The 22,956-nt window shown below is 29.8% G+C and overlaps 2 protein-coding genes across 3 annotated transcripts in view; one reads left to right on the plus strand and one right to left on the minus strand.

Annotated features, from left to right (window-relative positions):
• Nucleotides 1-3,261: 3,261 nt before the first annotated feature.
• Nucleotides 3,262-4,233, minus strand: LOC126898172 (uncharacterized). The gene has a single exon (XM_050672114.1). The coding sequence runs from the start codon at nucleotides 4,231-4,233 to the stop codon at nucleotides 3,262-3,264; it is 972 nt and encodes a 323-aa protein (XP_050528071.1).
• Nucleotides 4,234-15,067: 10,834 nt separating this feature from the next.
• Nucleotides 15,068-22,956, plus strand: part of LOC126897435 (uncharacterized) — a 23,629-nt gene continuing 15,740 nt past the window's right edge. Inside the window, exons 1-3 of one of the 2 annotated variants that reach the window (XM_050671015.1) lie at nucleotides 15,070-15,131; nucleotides 15,197-15,251; nucleotides 20,636-22,518. In XM_050671015.1, coding sequence (XP_050526972.1) covers nucleotides 15,126-15,131; nucleotides 15,197-15,251; nucleotides 20,636-22,221 — 1,647 coding nt within the window. In that variant the 5' untranslated portion in view covers nucleotides 15,070-15,125 and the 3' untranslated portion in view covers nucleotides 22,222-22,518. Of the gene's footprint in view, nucleotides 15,132-15,196; nucleotides 15,252-20,635; nucleotides 22,519-22,956 lie in introns of those variants that run through there. The other variant, XM_050671014.1, reaches the window with a different exon arrangement.

Here is a 22,956-nt window from a genome sequence, read left to right on the forward strand (position 1 = left end):
ACAGACACAAAAAAAAAAATAAAAAAAAAACACATCATAGTAAAATTAATACCTTCTCAGCTTCGCATCGAAGCTAAAATAATAATAATAATTTTTACGAAATTTTAAACTTTTCTCATAAATATACTGTTTTAAATCACTATCATAAGAAACGTTTTGATGCAAATTGAATGATGTATAAGTGTTTTGTATGAATATTTATTATTGCAATTAAAAATAGTATAATATTGGTGATTAATAATTTATTTTTGTAATTTTTACGGAGAAATTATACAAAATTATAAAGCATTTATTTTTTTATGTCAAACATATATAAAAATTAAAGCTGCTTGATGCAATATTTTTCAAAAAAAAATGTTGTTGTTTATAAATATATAATACATAATAATAATTTCACACATAATGATGATAAAAAATTAACATATACAGTGTATATTATACACTATATTATAGTGTATATGTTAACATATAGCGTTAATCTTATAAGAAATTATTTACTACACCAAGATCATTAAGAAGAATCAGAACTGTAAGTAACATTTTAATTAAATAATTAATTTTCCATAAATAAATTCTTCATAAAATAACAATAATCACCAATAAATTATAAATATGGTTCACCTATGTAATCAGTTACGAAATCATAACATGATGGACAACAAAATATATTAAATGCACTAAATAAATTCTATGTAACAAATGTCAGGTGCAACAAATTAGGTATAAAAATTATCACTTAATAGATATCCAATGTATTTGGGAAAGTGATGTTAAAAATTACTTTAAATGCAAACCAATTGCTTGGTTAAGTGAGCAAATAGCTCACTACCTCAAATATGACGTAGAATTTTAATTGAGATTAGCCTATAACCACACACATTGGGTAGGCATGTTTAGTAATTGGAGCCACATCGAATGGTTAAGAATAATCACAAGCAAAAGCATAACAATGTTTCCAAAGAGAGTCAGCCCAAATTATTGGATTAACCTAATTTAAATATTTTAAGAAATTAGCACTACTAAAAATTAATCTAAAATTCGATTTTTAGATAAATATAACGTAGAAATACAAAACGATAAAATTAACAACTCGATTGATGAGGATGAAATTTGGCATTTAGATTCACAACATGTCTCCTCAAACACCATTCTATAAAAGATAGCATATGTATAAATTAATATCCGTATAAATTTGTAAATGATGAAAACTTTAATAATACCATAAAATGTATTAAAAATTGTTTTGAGGATCAATATTGTAATAAAAAGAAAAGAGATGGGGGAAGAGAGGGATGTTAAAGATGTGGGGAAGATGATAGGAAAGGGGTTATAATTTATTTGGATTGTGTTAGATTCATTCATATCATCTTAATCCTAGCTCTTACCCACTCTGTCCTATTTCTTAATATTACATGAATATAGTGCATGTCTTATGACTACACTTACCTTGACATCCAAATGGATTCGTAGATAAATGGTGTATTGTGATGTTCCTTGTTGACATTGATATTTTAAGTTAAATTAAATAAATAAAAATACTGGTATAAGGGGCAACATACTGAATTTATTTCTATGATTTTTAATTAATTATTTTAACAAATGTATACAGGGTGATTTTTTTATCATAACCCACTCAATTACTTGCAGAATAACAATAATTTAAACATTTTTTTTTTTTTTATTATCTTTAGTTACACATTATTCTTGAATTTTTAACTATGTAATACTTTTTAAGTTCATCCCTTATGCCTTGGAGGGGGGTAAACTTTGTTTTTTTAAATGGTAACACATATTTTTAATTTAATAAAATGTTTCAGTTTTTAATTTAATAGTAAATGGCATTTGAATTTTTAATATAACTTTATTAGCTTATTAGATATAAACATTTAAAGTTTCAAAATTTTGAGTTAATATACATGTATAATACACATGGGATTGTAAATACAGGTAGCTAATTGGATTTTTATGACATTGCTGTCTCAGTCACGGATTGTTTATTATCAATTATGATTATCAATAGATATACTTTCTGTATTGTCAGTTAGTGTATTTATACAGGGTGTTCACTAAGTCAGGAAACGGGTATCTATTGTTCTCATTGTTACAAACAATGAGAACAATTGAAACCCGTTTCCTGACTTACTGAACACCCTGTATACTCATAACAATGTGTCTTACTACAATTGATAATAACAACGCTGTGTACCTGCTAATATCGATGTTATAAAAAACCAATTAGCTACCTGTATTTGTAATCCCATGTGTATTATACATATATATTAACTCAAAAATTTGAAACTTTAAATGATTATATCTAATAAACGAATTAAGTTATATTAAAAATTCAAATGCCATTTACTATTAAATTAAAAACTCAAACATTTTATTAAATTAAAAATATGTGTTACCATTTAAAAAAACAAAGTTGACCCCCTTCCAAGGCATAAGGGATGAACTTAAAAAGTATTACATAGTTAAAAATTCAAGAATAATGTGTAACTAAAGATAATGAAAAAAAAAAATGTTTAAATTATTATTATTCTGCAAGTAATTGAGTGGGTTATGATAAAAAAATCACCCTGTATAAGTTTAATAATTAAGATTAACAAAAGTAACATAAATTTTTCATTATTAACTTTTAACGTGAAAAATGAGAGTATGCAAGTGAAAGAGCGTACAAGAGAGAGAGTGTGTGTCTGTGCTAATTTTACTAGCCCTTTTATATTAAACTAGTTGGTAAGGTGATGAAGGGAGGCTAGTTTTTCTTAAAAATTTAACTATTTAATCCTGCCGTCTGTTCGGCGCCACAGATACGCTTATGGTAATTAAAAAGATAAACATTAATACAAACATCGCTCCAAATGAACGATGTATTTGTAAAAAATAATAAACTAATAGTCGGTCAGAAAAGTATTTAAAATTGTTAATTATTTATGTGTAAAGATTATTTTAGAAATTTCTGGAATAATCTCGAAACTTCTATTTTGATTCATTACAATATCCTAAATACCAAAGTATTTCCATTTCTGAAAAATAATGGTAAACAACAAACTTCTACTAACATACAATTTGATATTTTTACATTTATATTTAATTTTAATTAACTTTAGATCTAGAAATTTTCATTTATAAAACATTCTTTTTACATATAATTTTGATATTTAAAAATTTGTTTCTTAAGTATTCTATTTTGACACTTATTTCTTCGCGCAAGATACACACTAAATATCAGACCTCTGTTCGACAATTTTACTAATTAAATTACACCCAATAAATTGAGCGAAATATCGCGACAGAGATGTGTCTGGATATCTGAATGTTAGTTAACGCGTTAAGATCCTCAACGAATGCTTGCCATCTGGCGGCCAAATACTGTGGTAGCGGGTCATCCCAATTTAATTCAGTTTTCCAAATGAGCTGTAAAATATGCTTTGCATGAAATACCACAGGGGCAATGAAACCCAGGGGGTCAAAAATTTGTGCTATGGCGGATAGAACGGAACGTTTAGTGAAAGCCTTGGATGACAACTGTACTTTGAACTCGAACACATTTTTATACGACTGCCACTGCAAACCGAGAACCTTAACCAAGCCACCATCGTGGTCATTAAAGTTTACAGCCGTGACCGCTCTATTTTCCGGCAACACGGCCGATAGCACCTGGACGGAATTGCTAGACCATTTTTTCAATTCTAATCCAGCCGAACCAAGCACCATCTGCAAATCAGATTGAAGTTGTAGCAATTCAGAAGTACTGGATGCGCCCACACAAATATCATCGACAAAGGTTTGGCGTTGCAACGCATTACGAACCTGTGGTAAATCAGTGCACTCCTGTTCCGCAATATCCTGTAAGACTCGCAACGCAAGGAACGGAGCACAATTTGTACCATAAGTTACCGTGTTGAGTTCAAATTCCTCAATTTTATCCAATGGAGATGGTCTCCAAAATATGTGTTGAAACTTTCGGTATTCTGGAAGCACCAAAATCTGCCTGTACATTTTACACACGTCTGCTGTGAACGCATATTCATAAATACGGAACCGAAATAAAATATCAACAATGTCCTGTTGTAGCTTGGGTCCGGTATAGAGACACTGATTTAAAGAACTTTTAGATCCGGACGTAGCCGACGCATCGAACACCACGCGTAGTTTACTTGTCGCTGGTGATCCTGCATACACTGAGTAATGGGGAATGAAATACACTCCAGGGGTAGTCACAATGGACATTAGGGTGACCCTTAGCTACATGAGAGGTTTTTTTTTTTTTAATATTTGTAAGTGCCACCCCCTAAAATTATTCGAATACATGAAAAAATAAATTGTACAAAATTTGGAGACTATTGGTCAACTCTAAGACGTGCCCCAAGGGGGTTAAAAATAACCCCCCAAGGGTGATTTTTTAGTTTTTTTTGTCAATCTCAAAAACTTTAGCTTTTGCGAAAAAGTTTATTTGAACTTTTTTTTAGGTATACAATTTTTCTATAAAAAGTATATTTACAAAAATTTTCGAAAAGTTCTTATTTAGCCCTAAAAAAATAAAAACGTATATATTCTATTCTTACCGTTGAAATTGTTAATTTATAAATCGTTCATTATAAAAACATAAAAAAAAATCATTTAACCGTTGTTTTAAATTTAATTTTCTATACATTTTTAATTCGACATATTTTCTATTATTTACTATTCAAAACCTACAATTTTTTTAATTTTAATTAAAAAAAAACACATCAGAGTAAAATTAATACTTTTTTATAATTAATTTTTTAAAATAATAATTTTTTTTGTTTCAGGGCCAATTTGAATTGTCAATCAATGAGTTAAATATTCGTTCATTATGTATTTTTATTACAAGTTTATAAAGTTTCTGGTTGTATACAAATTTGTAAGTTAACATTATTTTAGCTTCAATGTGAAACTGAGACGGTATTAATTTTACTCTGATTTGTTTTTTTTTTAATTAAAATTAAAAAAATTGTAGGTTTTGAATAGTAAATAATAGAAAAAATGTCGAATTAAAAATGTATAGAAAATTAAATTTAAAACAACGGTTAAATGAATTTTTTTTATGTTTTTATAATGAACGATTTATAAATTAACAATTTCAACGGTAAGAATAGAATATAAACGTTTTTATTTTTTTAGGGCTAAATAAGAACTTTTCGAAAATTTTTGTAAATATACTTTTTATAGAAAAATTGTATACCTAAAAAAAAGTTCAAATAAACTTTTTCGCAAAAGCTAAAGTTTTTGAGATAGACAAAAAAAACTAAAAAATCACTCTTGGGGGGTTATTTTTAACCCCCTTGGGACACGTCTTAGAGTTGACCAATAGTCTCCAAATTTTGTACAATTTATTTTTTCATGTATTCGAATAATTTTAGGGGGTGGCACTTTGTAATTTTTAAATTTTATAAATAAGGGACACCCTAATGGACATATGGCCTAATTGTTGGTAGTCGCCAATGAACGCATAATATTCTTCGGCTAACTTATTATCTATGGTTAGTTTACGTTCCAGATTTTGGAAACGACGTAAAGCTACTTGTCGGGATCCGGAAAACTCATCCGGAGCTGGTTCCGTTAGAAACGGCAGAGGAACAGAAAAACGTCCCTGGTCATCACGTACGCGCTCGGCACAGTAGATACCTTCACATCGACCGTCGGCAGTGAAAGTAGATGGAGCTAACTCCGGCTCTTCCAACCTCCAAAATCGCTGAACCATATCTTCCAAAGACACCGTAAGGCACGCTAAATTGGACTGTAGAGTGATTGATGAGTTGGCGATGGGTTCGATTATAATCCATCCAAATAATGACCCGAAAGCTGCTGGAGATGAATCCTCCAAACTAAAACGTTTACCATACATATGATTTGGGCAAAGACGTCCGCATCGAGTAACAAGTTAATTGGTGCCGGACGATCGAACGAGGGGTCTGCTAGGGCCAGATGGGAAAATTGGTCCTTTATATGTGGTGCTACTAATGTTGACGGCATAGAACCCGTAATTTTGGGTAAAATCCAGGCCTTAACCGTTAGACAATGGTCCACGTTGTATCTCGGGGTCACACAACACTCTACCATTCTGCTGATGCTTGGAACGGGAACTCCTGACAAGCCCGTCAATGGAACCGTCCACTTAGAACGCTGTAATCCTAGCCGATCTACACATGACGTTGTGATGGTGCTCACTTGAGAAGCGGAATCAATCAACGCCCGCACCGAATGCATACAACCTGCGCGATCCTTTATATGCACCAAGGCCGTCCCCAATAGAACAGTATGTTGACTAGACGAATTAACTAGAGAGGTCTCCGGAGCGACAGGACTATCTTGCCCCACTTCACGTTCTTGATGTAGAAGAGAATGATGACGACCCGAGCAACGATCACACAGCTTGAAAGCTTAACAATGAGTGGACCAGTGTTTGAAATTAAGACATCGGAAGCACACTCGTTTATCCCGTGCTATCTTAAAGTGATCTTCGACTGACATATTTAAAAATTTGTTACAACTGACAGACTCATGCCTCCCATTACAAAATAAACAATTGACCGACGCGGAACCACTAGGCCGTGACGTGACCAGCGTAGTCTTTGGCTTTCGATCCCCACTGCGTGGTGCAGACGCATACTTTGATGTAGCCGAGGTAGAAACTTGACGTGATCCACCAGACATATTGACCACCTCTAAAAGGGACAATCTATTAAGCACATAAGACACAATATCGGCTAATTTTGGAAACATCTGATTGTTGACAGCTTCAAAACCCTTTCTAGTAGCTACTGGTAAACACCGCATAGATAATGAGAACAACAAAAATTCCCCTAAATCTGGTACTTCTAACGATTGAAGCATAGATACATTGTCTGAGAACAAATTTAAGAACTCTCTCAGCCCGTCTAAACTCTCCTGCGATTGAGGTGGTGTACAGATGAGCTTCTCAACGATAAGTGTAGCTAATTGTCTGGGTTTATCGAAACGATGGGTTAATGTAGACCAGGCCAACGTATAATTACGTAATATTTCTAACTGCTATCAAAGCTTCACCATGAAGGCAGCCCAACAAATAATAAAAACGCTCGATGTCAGACAAGTCTTGCCGGCAGACCACTAATGCGGTAAATCGATCCCGGAAAACCGGACATCCAAAAATGTCACCACTAAAAGACGGCAATGGAATTTCCGGTAACCGCGATACGAGTGGAACCTGACTATACGATTTAATATCTCGTGATCCGATATTATTGTTGCATATGGATAGATTAGGATCACCAGTGCTAGTCGTGGCAGTGGTAATAGGCTGAGAAACTTCATTATCTGAATGCCCCGTAGGCGGCACGTGGCTATCAGACATATGTGAATCAAGTTGAATCAGGTTAGACCGTTGTGAATCATTTAAATTATTAGAACCATTAATTTGTTCTTGTTCGATGGCACCTGATGGTTCATATTGTTCGACAACACTGACTGCGATAACATATAATTGACGAACCTCTGACTCAAGAGTTATAGAAAATTCATTCGTACAGTCTAAATCTAGCATCGCGTCCAATACTTCTTGATTCGCCATAAGAAAGCTCTCCCATAATGTTTCCAGATCATTAGCGGCAACTAAAAAACGCGGCACAAGTGCTGGTTGAGTGTCTAAAGCCACAGACATGTCGACGATGGATCGGATTCGAGCGACAACAGTATCCCTCGCTAAAATCGCGGTCGTTCGGGCTCTAATCAAACTTCGCATTTCGCGTTCCGATCTGTTTTCATTCACATCCGCCATTATAATAACAAAAAAATTTTAATTAACCTTTAATAGGAAATACACAAAAAAAACAAACCAGAATAAACGAGCATACTATTGCCGCGCTATTAACACCAAATCATGGTCAATTAAAATTAATTAATAGAGAAAAAAAGCAATAATAATAATAATAATAATAATAAATAACTTCACGTGAAATAATCAACGAAAATAATTAAAATATTAATAAGTAGCAATTATAGATGATTATATAATACCCAATTCAAAGTTGCTCTTAATTCTTTTGAACGCACTTATGATCACATAAGAAAGAAAAAAAAATCCATATTAGCTGAGAAGGTATTAATTTTACCATGATGCGTTTATTTTTTTTTTTTTTTTTGTGTTTGTCACTACTTTTTCTCAGCTCTCACTAGACCGATTTCTTTTAACAATACGTCAAAAGATCACAAATTGTATCTAGTTGAAGACATTACCCTTAAAAATTAAAAAATTTTCCCTCGTTCCCCGCAAATGGTGGAAATATCCAAAAAAAAACAAATTTAAAAATCGACAAATTTTGTCATTTTTTTCACTTTTTTTTCTTAAAACTTCCATAACTTTTCAAAAATCAACAAATCAACATAATTTTTTTTTAAACTAAAACCTTAGATATATTCCTTTCATTTGATATAATTTTTTTGAAAATTTAACACAACCTGCTCATGGGGGGGGATTTAAAAGTGCAACTTTTTTACAAAAACTAACTTTTTCAACTTAACTTTTGAAAATGTTCCGGAAATACTGCGTCCTTTAAACATATATCAAATTAAAGCTTATTTTATGTACTACTAAATGAAAAAAAAAATTTGTCCCGACGACCTATCTTCTATGCGCAAAAGGCTACCGTATTTAAAAATATGCTATTTTTTATTAAAATTCTAGGTTTTGTATTTTATTTTATTTTAAAATATTTTATTAGGGGAATAAACTGACTTTCATGAATATTATATAATTTCATTGACATAGAATAAAGTTCATAAGACATATGATATTATACCATTAAAATTTTTTTACTTTTTTAAAGTCGAAAAAGTAATTTTTAAATTTGAGTTAGCTTAAATAGCCAATTTTATCATGCAACAAAAAGCAACGAACAGTTGCCGAATGGGTAACATCTTGATCTTTCAAGTAGTCTGTGACTACCAAAATTNTAATCTTTCACGCCTAGGCTACGAGGTTCAAATCCGTCTGTGGCTTCTAAAATTTTGCATTTTTTTTTTTTGAGTTAGAATAGAATTTTCAAATCATTTGATATTTATCTCATTTAGATTCAATAATTTCAATAAATATAAAGGATCTTATCACTATAGTCTCCCCTCGTGAGAAGAAATTGATATTCATGTTAATATTATTTTACTATGTGGTTCTTTTTCTGGCTACGATTTATTTTGCCAACCCTCACTAGACCTACTTTTTTCAACGATACGTCAAATGATTCATTTAAGTTTATGATATTTNTAACCCTCACTAGCCCTACTTATTTCAACGATACGTCAAATGATTCATTTAAGTTTATGATATTTAAGTTAATGATTAGTTTAAGTTATTACTCTTAAAAATCAAAAAAATATTCCTTATTCAAATAAAAAGTAGCTTAACTAGATTTGTCCATACAAACAATTAAAATCATTAATTTTTAATATTCTTAAATTATTTATTGTCGAATTAAATTTGATATGATAAAAGTATTCAACTACAAAAGTAAATAATTTTACTTTATAATTTATTAATTTTTTAACTCTATTTCTGTGTGCTACTACCAGTCTATAATATGCCAAATTTTTTAGTAATATGTTGCTATATAAATCATAAATTTAAAAAAAAAATGATTTTTAGTTTCACCTGAATTTAACGATGAATTTTTACAATTATAATTATATTTTTGATAATACGCTCAACTGAGTAAATCTTTTTAACTACTTTGGTTTGATTGGTTCATTTAATTAAAGTAAATTATTAAAATTAATTAAGTTCTGAATATTTCAATTGCAGAATTTTTTTAAACACCAAAAGTTATTAGGATATGATTACTATTCTTTCTATTTCAGTTATCTATTACGATAAAAATGTAAAAAAATCGAATTTTTCTGACAAATGTACTGTAATTAGTAATTATAAAATTTCCAGATTGCATATTAATCTTAAAAATTTCATTTTTTTCAATTTAATAATGTCAATTTCAAACTTGCAAGTTGAACTATAAGTTATGGTAACAAATTCATTTTTTAGCTTCGATGCGAAGCTGAGAAGGTATTTTTCATTAAAACTTTCACTTTAAAAGACAATAAAAAATAGGTTCAAAATGATTACCTTTAACATATTAAAAATCAAAATCAGTATTAATTTAATACAATTTTTTTTGTTCTTAATTATTTTTTTTTATATGTAAATACTTATTTTTTAATAATAAGTAATAATATTAAAACTTAGAAGTAATAGAAAAAGTTTAATTGCACATTTGAAAACATCACGAAAAGTTTATTTAGAAAAGTATATTTTTTTTCTGATGAAAGTTCCTTTTGTTTAGTGTATTTATTCATAAGTAACAAAATTTTTTTATTAAAAAGTATTGCATAAATTCCTTTAAATTTGTATACGCATTAAAAGTATATGAATATACAACTCCTTTTTATTTTTATAATATCTCCGTAAAAATTACAATATTATATTATTGAATACCACTTTCATACTCAATTTAATTACTGTAATTATTATGTATTCATATATTATAGTTATAAATCGGGGTAAAATTAAGGGAATAAGTGTTATTGTTGTTTTTGAAATAATCTACCAATTTCATTTTTTTCTATTTAATAATATTTATTTCAAACTTGCAAGTTGAGTTAAAAGTTATGGTAATAAATTCATTTTTTTTTTATTAAAACTTTCACTTTAAAGAACAAAAAGAAGTAGGTTCAAAATGATTACTTTTAACATATTAAAAATCAATAATAATTTGAAAATAATTAATTATAAAAATTATATAATATATAATTAAAATAATTACTAATCTGGATATAATTAAGGAAATAGGAGTTGATGTTGGGTTGGGTTGGTTACATTTTTAACTTTATAATGCTATAACTCATTGAAAAGTGTACGAATCAACACAATTTTTTTATGAGAAATAATATTTTTTAATAATCCCTTTTTCATTCGACATACTTTATCTTAATCAGGGTATTAATAAGAAACTAGCAGATAATGTAGCTTTTGTAATTATCCACCAATTTCTTAGAATTAAACACTATCTACTGATTTGCATCGAAGCGTTTCTTATGATAGTGATTTTAATCACTGTCAGATTAAATCTATACTGGACCCAACTATGCAAAGTCCCCACTATGCCGCGACTCCACTGTGCTGGGTTTTATTATATTAGACACATATTATAAATAACTAACTTCCTTAGCGCAACTTAGTATGTTAATAATAATTAACAACTTATTTTTGATTTAATTTAATAAAAAAAAAAAATAAACATAAAAAAACAAATATATATACAGGGTGGACCACCACTCACTGACAACTTAAATAACTTTTGATCCAGTTAATATTTTTAATAATTAATTTTTTTACATTTTATTAAAAATATTAATTATTTTAAAATTTTAAATAAAATGTAAAAAAAAAATCTAAGATAGCTATTTTGTAGAGTAGAATTTAAGAAAAATTTTAGTAAAAAAATATCTTATTAATATTGAGTAGTAAATATTCTGTAGCGTTTTGAAGTTTGTAAAAATTTGAATTTTCATGTACTATTTTACGGTTATAAACATTGAAATACGTATTGAGAAAAGGACAGAAGAAAACGCTATCTTTTCATGATTACTGTGTATACATATGATGATAGTGTGTATACATTACAAACTTGGCATAAATACCATGATAAGAAATTAGATAAGGCAATTATTACTTATCACTCTCATTCAAAAGTATATTGAAAAGATAGCGTTTTCTTCTGTCCTTTTCTCAATACGTATTTCAATGTTTAATACCGTAAAATAGTACATGAAAATTCAAATTTTCACAAACTTCAAAACGCTACAGAATATTTACTACTGAATATTAATAAGATATTTTTTTACTAAAATTTTTCTTAAATTCTACTCTACAAAATAGCTATCTTAGATTTTTTTTTTACATTTTATTTAAAATTTTAAAATAATTAATATTTTTAATAAAATGTAAAAAAATTAATTATTGAGATATAGCTATAGACCTAACGTATAAATATTATTTTAAAAAAAAATCAACTAAAAATATTAACTGGATCAAAAGTTATTTAAGTTGTCAGTGAGTGGTGGGCCACCCTGTATATAGCTAAAAAAAAAAAAAATTTGTTTTTTAAGTACTCTATTTTGACACTTATTTCTTCGCGCAAGATACACACTAAATATCAGACCTCTGTTCGACAATTTTACTAATTAAATTACACCCAATAAATTGAGCGAAATAAGATTTCAACGCATGTGCTTATTAAAAATAAATTAATAAATAAACTATAGTTTAAAAAAAACAAATCGACACAAAAAATTTAACTAGTCGAATCAAATTGAATACCCGCAGCAAATAAATTTAAACAATTAATATTCAATAATAATAACTAAAATTTACCAATCATAACTAATGAATTGGCCTGTCTGACGTGCTATTAAAAAAAAAAAAAAACTTTTACTTAACCTAGGACCACCCAATTTTACATAACTACGCTCTGCTACCAAAATGTTTGTCACCGGACTCCTAATAGACGGTTGGTCTGTATGACTAATAATGACCCACCAAATCTCAATAATTGTTTGTAATCATTAATAGTGGAAAATAAAAGGAAAAAATAAACATAAAAAAAAAAGGTTACCATTCATACAATTACAATGGTTTTTTTAATATTACAGTTTCATTACAATAATTAAATCTGGACGTCCTCCAAAGAATACAAATATTTTTAACAAAAGAAAAAAAAATTAAATATAAGTTTACATACAATTACAAATACAATATCCACGCCGAGTCCATCCACGGATTCTCCGACTTTTCGCCACCGGTCCAGGTAATGGAAGACCGACGATCTTCCACAATAATAAAAAAGGACGATGGCCCGAGTACAGCACAAACAGGAACCAACATGGTATATTTGACGACAAATCAACACAAAATCCCACTGGATATTTATCACCGTACGTAAACGAAAAAAAAGGCCGTGCGTATCTCAACAACAGCGTATCCAATACAATACTATCAAGCAATACTAATAAAAACATTCACGTCCAGTGTTGTCCACTGCGTTGGGCAGCTATACACACGGACCGGCTTACCCCCACCGTAAGCCTTTAGAGCATTCTACATAATACCCGTCTCGGACGAGGAAATAAGCCGGCCATCAGCTGACTGCTTAGTGTTACGCAACTTGCTCAAACAACAATTTAACTACACAAATCTATGACTGATTTTACTTGTAAAAGATTCTAAACACTCTATTATATTAATTAGTAATATAATTTATAATTTGTCCTTATTAATTTTTTACGTTTGTTGAATAAGTATTTTTTTGAGAAAGAATATTTTATTGAGAGATTGAAACCAATATTTTTGAAATCTTCCTTTGGCTTGGCCAAAACAAGATTCAAAAATATTTATATCTATGTAAAAATTTATCAAGGCGTAATTGTGGTGGCCAAATATGTGCCAGCGCTGACGCCTTGAAAAGATATAAGGGGGTTTTGAGGGAGTTTCTGTAGCAGCTACAAAATCTCCTGACCCAGTTCAGTATTCCCTACAATTTTGTGGATGTAAACCGAGGTACACTTTTCAAGAAACATGGCAATTACTTGGAAGTAAATGCCATGTTCTTTGGAATCAACATGTCCTGGCACAAATTTACAAGGGAGTTTCTCGCGACGTTCGACAATAGGAGCATTTAAGAGAAGCTGGCAAACGAACTCATAAAAATACAACAAAGGAACCATCAGCGAATGACGAAGTATATTATAAATAAACAACGTCTAGGGATGGGTGTGCTTTTTTCTAATGACTATAGTAGTCTAGTTGTTCAAAGCCCATAGTAGATCGGGTAGTCTTTTTTGCGACGAATATTACGGCAACGTAAAAATGCGATGTCATCGTGCATCAGACGATCTCGACAGGCTCTTATGCACGGGTAGACTTAAGTCAACATTAATCCGTATGTGCCGCGTTCTATACCTCCCCAACCACTATAGGCCATCCGACAGCGGATAGACGAGACTAACGCAAAATGTCCTAATCCAACCCTAACAATATTGTAGAGCGGATCACTGGCAAGACAAATATTTTCCTAATAGGACGACAGTTTTGGGAAACGAACAACATCCACGAAAATATTAGCTGGCTCTCCTAGCCAAAGTATAAATTTCTATCACCGCTACACCAACACACAACTCAACGTATAGTCCGAACGAACAGCTCGCTCGCTGCCGGTAATAAAATCAAGCGCGTTCTTTTCGGTCAAAATTTTTGACAGTATTCAACTTCATCTCGCCCATGCTACGGGCCCATAACCTCCCATATAACCCCTTATACACAACGCAGGACAAACTATAGTCCTTTCAAAAGCAATCCCCGCACACCCAAACTAAAATAGGAACCTCATTGTCTTTAAAATAATTATATACGCGGCGAGAAAAAAATCCCCATACTATGTAAAAATAGAGTAATAATAATATAAAATGTTTATATATTTTTTTATTGTATTAGCAATTTAAAACAATATTACAAATTATTGAATATCAATTTCATACTTAATTTCATTTATACAGTATTTATTTATTATTTATATGTATTAATTTTAAAAATCACAACACTAGTAATGAAGTAATTAAGGAAATAGAAGAAAATATTGCTTTCAGAGTAATTCAATAATTACTATTAAATTGAAAACTCTCTTCAGATTTAAAACGTAGCCTTTTTTATAATAGTGATTACAATATCACTGTTAGATATAATCTATAGATGTCTTAAATATAACATCTTATTTTATTAAAAATACCTTAAGAACAGTTTGGATTACTTTAACATTGTAAAATAAATAAATAAAAATCTATTTATAATTTGCCTTTTATTTTTAAATCTAGAAAGTGTTCTGCCAATGAAAATTTAGCTATTATTTTCAACTTGTGTATGAATAGATAGACTAAGAATAAAAAATTTTTTGGTATGCTATAATATTTACTGTAAATTTAGAGCTATAAAAAAAATTAATTATTTGTGTTATTGTGTATATATAACCCAATATAACAAAGAAATTGTCATTAGTTATTTGATTTTAACATTTTTAGTGAAAATGGCGGTGAGTAATACATTTTACCTAAAGTGATTGATTTAAAACTAAAATATTATTATATTATATTGTAGAATTGGCAAATAATATCGCTTTTGTTAATAATATCGTGTTTGATATTTAATGAAGGTAAACTATATTCTACGTTATTTATTCCTATTAAGTTTGATGTGTCTCTATTTTATATTATTTTAAATCGATACACATAGGATTGATAAATGGAACGAATTACATACAAAATTTCGATATTTTTTCTGCATTTTTTCTTAAACTTTTTAAATAATAGATGAATTTATATTTTAAATCTAAATATTTTAACAGTTTTAAATTTTAGAATAGTTGTTTAATTAAAATTTTGCAATTACTGTATATGATCTGACAGGCCTTATTATAATGTTTTTTTCTACTACCCACTGTCCTTTTTTTATGTTGTGCATCAACATAAACATCAAACATAACGAAGTACTTTTCGGATAACAGAGCTATGCGGGGATTCGGTGGGGACACAGGCAACATTTTTTGCTTTTTATGTTAGTAAAAACGTTTTTTAAAACATAAAATTTCATAAAGACTTTAGTAGGTTAGTGGGGGTAAAAAAAAGTGCTACATTTGATGATGACTAGTGTTTTATTATTACAATAAATCCTAAAACTTTAAAAAAAGGAAACAGAAAAATATATAATAAAAAAATAAGTTATCTCAAAATTTAAATCAGTACAAACAAAACTTAAAACATTCTCGTAGGAACTTTTTCTTCAGTTTGCGAATCTTTTTGGTTATTATTTGCACTTATAAATATTCCCTTATACCACTCTTGTTTTTTCGCCGTAACAGTTTCTCTAACTCTCCTTTTTTTTTTAAACGACTCATTAATTGCTGGACGAGGATTCCATTCGGCTAATGGAGGAAGATTAAAATAAATATATAGATATTCATTCTCGCTTTCAATACTTAGACTGCTTCTATTGCTGGTTTTCAACAAATTGTTCACACTAATCACTCTTTCAACATCAGCGGAATGAGGTTTTGCTGCAACAATTCTGGCCATTATAACAGAAACAATGGGAAAACAATTTTTCATCACTAAAGCCTGAAGAGTTTCTTTTAAGCTGATTTTTTTTAATTGCTCAATATTTTTATAAGTGAGAAGCTCCGAATATTCCATTGAAAGTTCAGCAAGATCTAAGTTGTTTCCTATCAATTTATGAACTGCTTTCATATCAACGGATGGCTCTAGCTCAGTGAATGGTTTCAAAATTTTAACAGTATCCGCATCAATATCGAATCTTTCCTGCAAAAAATTTACAAAAAAATCCACAATTTCATTGCAGATTGCGGAGTAGTCTCGATTCTGAGAAACAAACTTGTGATGTTCCTTTAAACGATGTTTTCGATTTCTTGTTAAGACTTCTCCTTTTAGTAAAACCTCATTTTCACTATGAATTTCTAACTGTTCTTTTAAGGTTGTCACCCATCCACCAAGCAACGCTTCCGTTTTTAATATTTTAAGCCTGGATATAATGATTACTGTCTCTTTGTCCATGTCTAAAATTGTAATTGTATCAGACTGCAGTTTTTTCTGATATCTGCTGAAAACCATCAATACGTCTGCAATAAATGCCAGGATTTGTAGATTGTTATAATTGATTAAAAAAAGTCTGTATCCTCTTGCCTCTTTGTCAGGACAATCTTTTAAGAACAATACTAAAGCATTCCAAGAAACCAAAACTGAATTGATTAAATCAAACGAAAATTCGGACCACCGCACTTCAAATAAACGAGGCAACCGCGAAAGAGTGCATTTATTTTTTTCGGCCGCCTGTTGGAGATGCTTGGTTCTTAAGCTGGAAGAGTGTAGAAATGAGCTTAAACCAATTAACTCTGAAAAAATATATTTCAACTCTCCAACACAATTACTACTCGATTTGAAAGCCAAATCCGATCTGTGTGCTGCACACCATATGGTAATGAAAGGAAGATTTGAGTTAATCTTGTACTTTTGCCTAAAGAGTTCCCACAACCCTGCTCTACAACCAGTGTTCACTGCTGCTCCATCTGTTACCAAAGAGGTGGCAAATTCAAAAAGTTGTCTAGACATTCCTTCTTCTACAGTAGTATCGATGGCGTTCTCTATTGCACCAAGTATTCTCTCAGCACCTTGACAAGATGGTTCACTTAACCCAAGGAAATATTGAACTGATTCACCAGATTTTTTTATGACTTTTGCAAAAACATATATCTTGTCTATTTGCATACGGTCCACACTGCCATCACATCTCAAAGAAAGCGATAAAATGTTAGAGCTCAGTATATCTTGCACACTATGATCACTTTTAATAATACACTGAATAAATTCTTTATGTGCGGTTGGGGTCAAATATTGAATTTTTTTTTTGTAATTTTTTTTGCGTCAGCATATGTATGTATCATTAATCTACCAATTTTATTTGCTAGGTCCTCGTTTATTTGTGGGAGCATCTTATCCATAGTACATTATTTTGCTTTTTCTGGTACTTTTAAAGTAGATAATCTAAAAGCTTTCACAGACTCCGAATGATATTTCTGAGAAATATGTTTTTCTATCGTATCGTTTCTAAATCTAGTACCATCTGTTATCATCGCAGGCAATCGAGTCATTGTTCCATGAAGCTTCACTATGTTTGGAAACATGTTGCAGTATTTACATTTTACGTAGTACTTGCCATCTCGGCGATAATTTTCAAATGCCTGAGCATCGGAGTTTTGTTTATTTGCTTCAGATTTAGAAATTGGAATTTCTTGTGTGAGGGTTTCACTTGGGTTTTCATTTTCTGAAATTTTCTCGATTATTTCTTTTTCTTTAACTGGTTCCGATAATTGAGATTCCTCAGGAGATGCTGAGTTTTGTGTGGCTAAATTTAACTGGGTCGAACAACTTGCTTTATTTAGATTCAGTCAACTATACAAAGAAGTTGTTTTGCAAGATTTTTTACATATTTTTGAAGAGATAAAGCTCGTTTCATTTTTACACTTTTTCACTTTTCACTATAAGATAAGTACTGTCTTTTCTTGTATTATTTTTCACTTTTTATTAAAATAAGTATATAATACAATAATTCACGTGAATTTATTTACTGTAGTACTAGCCCATAGACCTATATGTCCTAAGCAAAATCACGCAGTAGTCAACATGCACATTCTATAGTGCAGTATTACTTAAACTACAATATAAAGAAAGGTCGATAACGAATTAGATAAAATAAACAGATAAAATTAGTGTTTGGTTTCAATACGACCGTGTCTTGCGATACTGTGCGTTTTATTTATTTTTAAATGGGTTTTAACGACGGCACGACGACATTACCGATATCGTACATTACTATACTATATCGACTACTACACAATGCCACAATGTGCATCGGGCACACGAAGTCGTCTTACGACGTATAGGTCTATAGAAAACATATACGTTCGCAATGCGATCATACCATAGCCCTGTGATCTGTATTATACAGAATGATTTTTTATCATAACCAACTTAATTACTTACAGAATAATAATAAATGAAACATTTTTTTTTTTTATTATCTTTAGTTACACATTATTCTTGAATTATTAACTATGTAATACTTTCTAAGTTCATTCCTTATGCCTGGTAAGGGTGTCAAATTTGTTTTTTTAAATAAGTACACATATTTTGAATTTAATAAAATGTTTGAGTTTTTAATTTAATAGTAAATGGCATTTGAATTTTTAATATAACTTAATTCGTTTATTAGATATAATCATTTAAAGTTTCAAAATTTTGAGTTAATATACATGTATAATACATAATGGTTTACAAATACAGGTTGCTAATTGGTTTTTTATGATATCGATATTAGTAAGTACACAGCAGTGTTATTATCAATGGTAGTTAGACACATTGTTATGAGTTTATAAATACACTAACTGACAATATAGAAATTATATAAATTGATAACCATAATTGATAATAAACAATCTGTGACTGTGACAACGATGCCCTAAAACCAATTAATTAAAGATGTTAACTAAAGATAATAAAAAAAAATGTTTTAATTATTATTATTCTGTAAGTAATTGAGTGGTTTATGATAAAAAAATCTCTCTATATATGGTATTTTGAAACATTATATATTAATTAGAATTAAATTAGAAATAATAAAATTAATTGTCCCTAACTAATTTCCTACACGCAAATGGCTATCGTATTGAATATAAATTTAAACTTATTTTGAATATTTTGTTTCCTCTAATTAAAAAAAAACTATTTTGAATTTTTGAACTAGCTTAAATTGTTCTTATAAACTACTGTTAGATGTGTTTTGCGGTATTTGGGCGGTACCAACAATGCCTTTCACGCTCAGCGTACAATGTTCGAACTCCACCCGTCAAAATAAGTTTTTAAATTCTTTTAAAGGTGAAAAAACACATAGTTTGTTTGATTTTTATCTTATTTAAATTGAATATTGTCGTAACATAAATGAAAGAAAAGAGGACTATGATGATGAAGATGATGTGGTAGGCGAAAAAGGAAAACACAGGCTTGACTTTATGCAGTAAGCCGGATAGTAACAACCGTGTACTGAGACTGATGAATAATACAAAGCACTGAAGTCGACTGATCCAGATGTCCAGGTCTTTTGGGTTTTTATAGTAATTTGGACTGTTGTCAATTTAGCAATAAATACTAATTGTAAATTTATCAGTCTCAGGAAGCGGATGTGCTGTTTGTATTTCATTATAATAAATTCTCAAAATAAGGGTAACGTGACACCTTCACAATATAAGGGACTCCCCAGCATTCTAATTTCTCCTTGTGAGAATCGATTTCATGTTCATATTACACTATTTTATTATGTGGTTTTAATTAATTAATTATAAAGATTTTGTTATAGTTTAGTTAATATGTGAAACCCTTCTGTGTTAGACCATCCTAAAAAATTGTATGTTTATATCAAACTAGGATTTTTCTTACTCATATGGCTACTCAATATTAAACAAAATTTCATGCAAATAATTTTATGAATCAATATTTAAAATTTGTACGATTTAAATGAATCCATAAAGTATTGTATAAATATTTATAATAAATATATTATATACATAGTAATATATTTAATAAATATTTTATATACTAATAATATAAAAAATAATTATTAACACAAGAGTTTCGATTAAGAGACCCATATCATTAAAATAATATTGCATTGAAAGTATTTTTTGGTCTTTTTCATTAAAAAATGCTTCAAATTTATTTTGTAATCGAAAATGTATCATGTATTTCTATAGCAATATAGCCATATTTACCAATTATAATTAGTTGAAAAAGTGGACATGACTTAAATAAATCCAATGATAAAAAATATCATAATTCGAGTATAACTTGATGATCAATGTAATATATTAATAACTCTAAAATCAATAACTTTAATTGATATGTCTCTGTTTCAATAAGATAAATTTTTAAGTTTTTACATTACATAAGTTGATTAATAATTTTGCTCATTTAGCAATTCAATATACAAATTGGGATGATGAACAAACATACCAATTTGAAGATGGTACAATGAGAAAAGCCGCAGAAAGTGGAAACTTGGGGCTATTAAAATATGCTTTTGAAAATGGTTGTAAATGGGATGAAGGCACAGCAAGAGCTGCTGCTGCTAATGGATATTTAGAATGTTTAAAATATTTACATAAAAATGGCTGTCCGTGGGATGAAAGTACAACAAAAGCAGCTGCAGTTAATGGTAATTTAGAATGCTTAAAATATGCTTATGAAAATGGCTGTAAATGGAATAAATCCATTATTGCTACAAGTGCTATTGTAAGGGGTGATCTAGAAATTTTAAAATATGTCCATAGTAATGGATATCAGTGTGATAAAAAAACATTTTATATGGCTGCCATAAATGGTAATTTAGAAAATTTTAAATATTTACATGAAATTGCATGTCCGTGGGATGAAAACACAACAAAAATAGCTGCATTTTATGGTAATTTAAAATGCTTAGAATATGCACATAATAATGGATGTCTATGGGATGAAAGTACAACTTATATGGCTGCCATAAAAGGTCATTTAAATATTTTAAAATATGCACACGAAAATAAATGTCCATGGAATGAAAATACAATATTTGCAGCTGCTTCTAATGGTAGTTTGGAATGTGTAAAATATGCTAGTGAAAATGGCTGTAAATGGGATGAACGTACAACTATTGCGGCTGCAATAATAGGTGATTTAGGTATTTTAAAATATGCACATGAAAATAAATGTCCCTGGGATGAACGCACAACAGAAGCAGCTGCTTCCAACGGTAATTTAGAATGCTTGAAATATGCTTATAAAAATGGCTGTAAATGGAATCAAAATATCATGAAAAGTGCTTTTGTAAAGGGTAATCTAGACGTTATAAGATATATTCATGAAAATGGATATATATGGGACGAAAGAACTTTGCGTGATGCTGCTGCAAGTCGTTGTTTCGATTGTTTAAAGTATGCCCATGAAAATGGATGTGTTTGGGTTGAAGGCACAATTCGAGCTGCCGCAACAAGTGGTTGTTTTGAATGTTTAAAATATGCACATGAAAATGAATGTGTCTGGGATGAGGGTACAACTAAAGCTGCTGCAGCAAGTGGTTGTTTAGACTGCCTAAAATATGCTCATGAAATGGGATGTAATTGGGACGAAGATACTATAGTGGCAGCAGCTATGCATGGTAATTTAGATTGCCTAATATATGCTCGTAAATATGGATTTGATTGGGTTGAAGGTATCATGAGAGGAGCGGCAGCTAATGGACATATCGACTGCCTAAAATATGCTCATGAAAATGGGTGTCCCTGGGATGAAGGCATAACAAGGGAAGCTGCTGCAAGTAATAATATAAAATGTTTGATATTTGCACATGATAATGGATGTAAATGGGATGAAGGAACAACAAGTGGAGCTGCTGCAAATGGTCATTTAGACTGCCTAAAATACGTTCATGAAAATCAGTGTCCGTGGGATGAAGGCACTAGAAGGCTTGCTGCTGAAAATGGTAAAATTTTTTGCTTACTCTATGCTCATGAAAATAATTGTCCATGATGTAGAGGTAACATTTCTGCTGAAATGGTTATACTTACATCATTAACTATGCTACTAAAAATGGATATCCAATTTAATTTGCAGTTGGATTATTTTAATTTTAATATATGAATGTCAATTATAATATTTAAAATAAATTAACATGATCCAATTTATTTAATGTTTATTTATATATTGTACCATAAAGAAAACAAAAAGAAATTTTAAATATTATTTCTGTTTTTGATAAATCATGTTCTTTTTTTGAATTCGTAATTTACTCAAAAATTTATTATTAATTGTCTGTAAAATCAATAACTCCTAGTAAAAAAAAAAAATGCCAATAAACGTAAAATGCTGTGAAAGCTATGTCCAATTTATATTTATGGCAATTATGTTTTTAAATATCAAAGATAATAAAATTGCATATAAAATAAATTATTATAATTTTTTTTTCTACAAAAATTGTAAACGTTCAATTTTACATTAATTAAAAATTTCTATTAAATTTAGGGAAAATGACTTTTTAAAAATTCTGAATATTATCTATTATAAGAATAATAATATAAAAAAACCCAGCACAGGGGGGTCGCGGCACAGTTGTGACGTGGTATAGTTGGATCAAGTATAATGATATCTGACAGTGATTAAAATCACTATCAAAAATAAACGCTTCGATGCAAATCTTTAGATAGTGTTTAATTTTAAAAAAATTGGTGTTTTATTCCAAAAGCTACTTGATCTGCTGGTTCCTTA

Source organism: Daktulosphaira vitifoliae, unplaced genomic scaffold (genome assembly GCF_025091365.1).
Source record: "Daktulosphaira vitifoliae isolate Bord-2020 unplaced genomic scaffold, ASM2509136v1 Scaffold_2, whole genome shotgun sequence".
NCBI classification, from domain to species: Eukaryota; Metazoa; Arthropoda; class Insecta; order Hemiptera; family Phylloxeridae; genus Daktulosphaira; species Daktulosphaira vitifoliae.

Coding starts and splice junctions, on each gene's coding strand:
- LOC126898172 (XM_050672114.1), bottom strand. CDS start 4,233: ATGTCCATTGTGACTACCCCTGGAGTGTATTTCATTCCCCATTACTCA.